General features: G+C 52.3%; 1 protein-coding gene across 1 annotated transcript in view; it reads left to right on the forward strand.

Annotated features, from left to right (window-relative positions):
- GABRQ (gamma-aminobutyric acid (GABA) A receptor, theta) overlaps positions 1 to 1,340 on the forward strand; it is a gene marked incomplete at its 3' end in the record, with an annotated part of 19,136 nt that overhangs the window by 16,111 nt on the left and 1,685 nt on the right. The window contains exons 6-7 of the mRNA XM_008594984.1: positions 293 to 430; positions 989 to 1,141. Coding sequence (XP_008593206.1) covers positions 293 to 430; positions 989 to 1,141 — 291 coding nt within the window. The remainder of the gene's footprint in view (positions 1 to 292; positions 431 to 988; positions 1,142 to 1,340) is intronic.

Genomic DNA, 1,340 nt, shown 5'->3' on the forward strand with positions numbered 1-1,340 from the left:
CTGGGGGCAGGTGGCCTTTAGGGTATAAATAGTCCTACTGGGAAATTGTGCACAGGCTAGTGGGTAGAACCTCATACATTCTCTTTACTGGGCTTTTCCTCCGTGCTAAGAAACTCCAGAGTGACCGTTCTCTCTCCGAGTGCCCCCTCTCACCCATGCTGAGACTTAGCAAACCACAAACGAGCCCCCAAAATTGCAAGTTCCAATCCTTTGGTTTTCCCAGATTGCTCTGGCATGAAGTCTGCCTGTGCCATTTTCGGAGGCTAATTCTCTGTCTCTCTCCCCCTCCCAGATGGCTACACGGTGGAAGATATCATGTTATCCTGGGAAGACGATGGGAACGCCATCCGTATGACTGAGGACCTGCACATCCCTCAGTTTTCTTTCCTGGGGAGGACAATCACTAGCAAGGAAGTGTATTTCTACACAGGTGGGTCTGACCTCTTCCTTCCCCTTGTCTCTAGTCCCCTTTGCACCCCTGTAAGCTCCTGGGGACCTCTGCCTTTGACCCCTCCACTCTCCGCTGCCTTCTTTCTCCTTTCCCTCTGGTTCTGGACACCTGCCAGGCCCCCTTGACAAAGCTCCAGTGGCTCACCTTCTGTGGAGGGGGAATGGGTGTGGGAGCACTTGGCCAGGTTTGCAACACTCTACAGGTGTAAAGGATTCCTGCTCCTCTCACCCTCCACCTGATTGCAGCTTGGAAACATCTCTTGTTTCTCTCATTCCAAAACTTCAGCTCACATGGAGCAAGTGAGGAAAGATGGGGGAGAAAGCAGACTTGCTGTGCCACACGGGCCTCCTGAGACATGCCATGGTCACTGGCTTCCTCGGGCAACAAGTGGGGCCAGTTCTGAGACTTGCCCAGGCTGGATGCCTCTGGACACAGTATTAGAGGCTGAACTACCCATCAGTCTCCCTCCTCCCCTCCTCCTCCATCCTGTACCCCTCCACCCTGCAAACCACCCTGAACCCGTGTGTCCCTTGCCAGGTTCCTACATGCGCCTGATACTGAAGTTCCAGGTCCAGAGGGAAGTCAACAGCCACCTTGTGCAGGTCTACTGGCCTACCGTCCTCACCACCATTGTCTCCTGGATTTCGTTTTGGATGAACTACAGTTCTTCTGCAGCCAGAGTGACAATTGGTAGGTCCTATCTCTATTCTGCAGAAGAACTTGGGTCCTTTTGCTCAGAAAAAAAAGAAGAGTAAGGAAGGGGTACCTGGAGCAGTGTGTGACTGGTCGGGCAAGGAAACACGGAGGTTTTCCCCTAGTCATTTGTACAGGTGACCAGCCAGTCTTCAGTGGAGATACCAACACTGGAGACAGATGTAAAAAAAAAAAA

This window comes from Galeopterus variegatus, unplaced genomic scaffold (genome assembly GCF_000696425.1).
Source record: "Galeopterus variegatus unplaced genomic scaffold, G_variegatus-3.0.2 Scaffold12064, whole genome shotgun sequence".
NCBI classification, from domain to species: domain Eukaryota; kingdom Metazoa; phylum Chordata; class Mammalia; order Dermoptera; family Cynocephalidae; genus Galeopterus; species Galeopterus variegatus.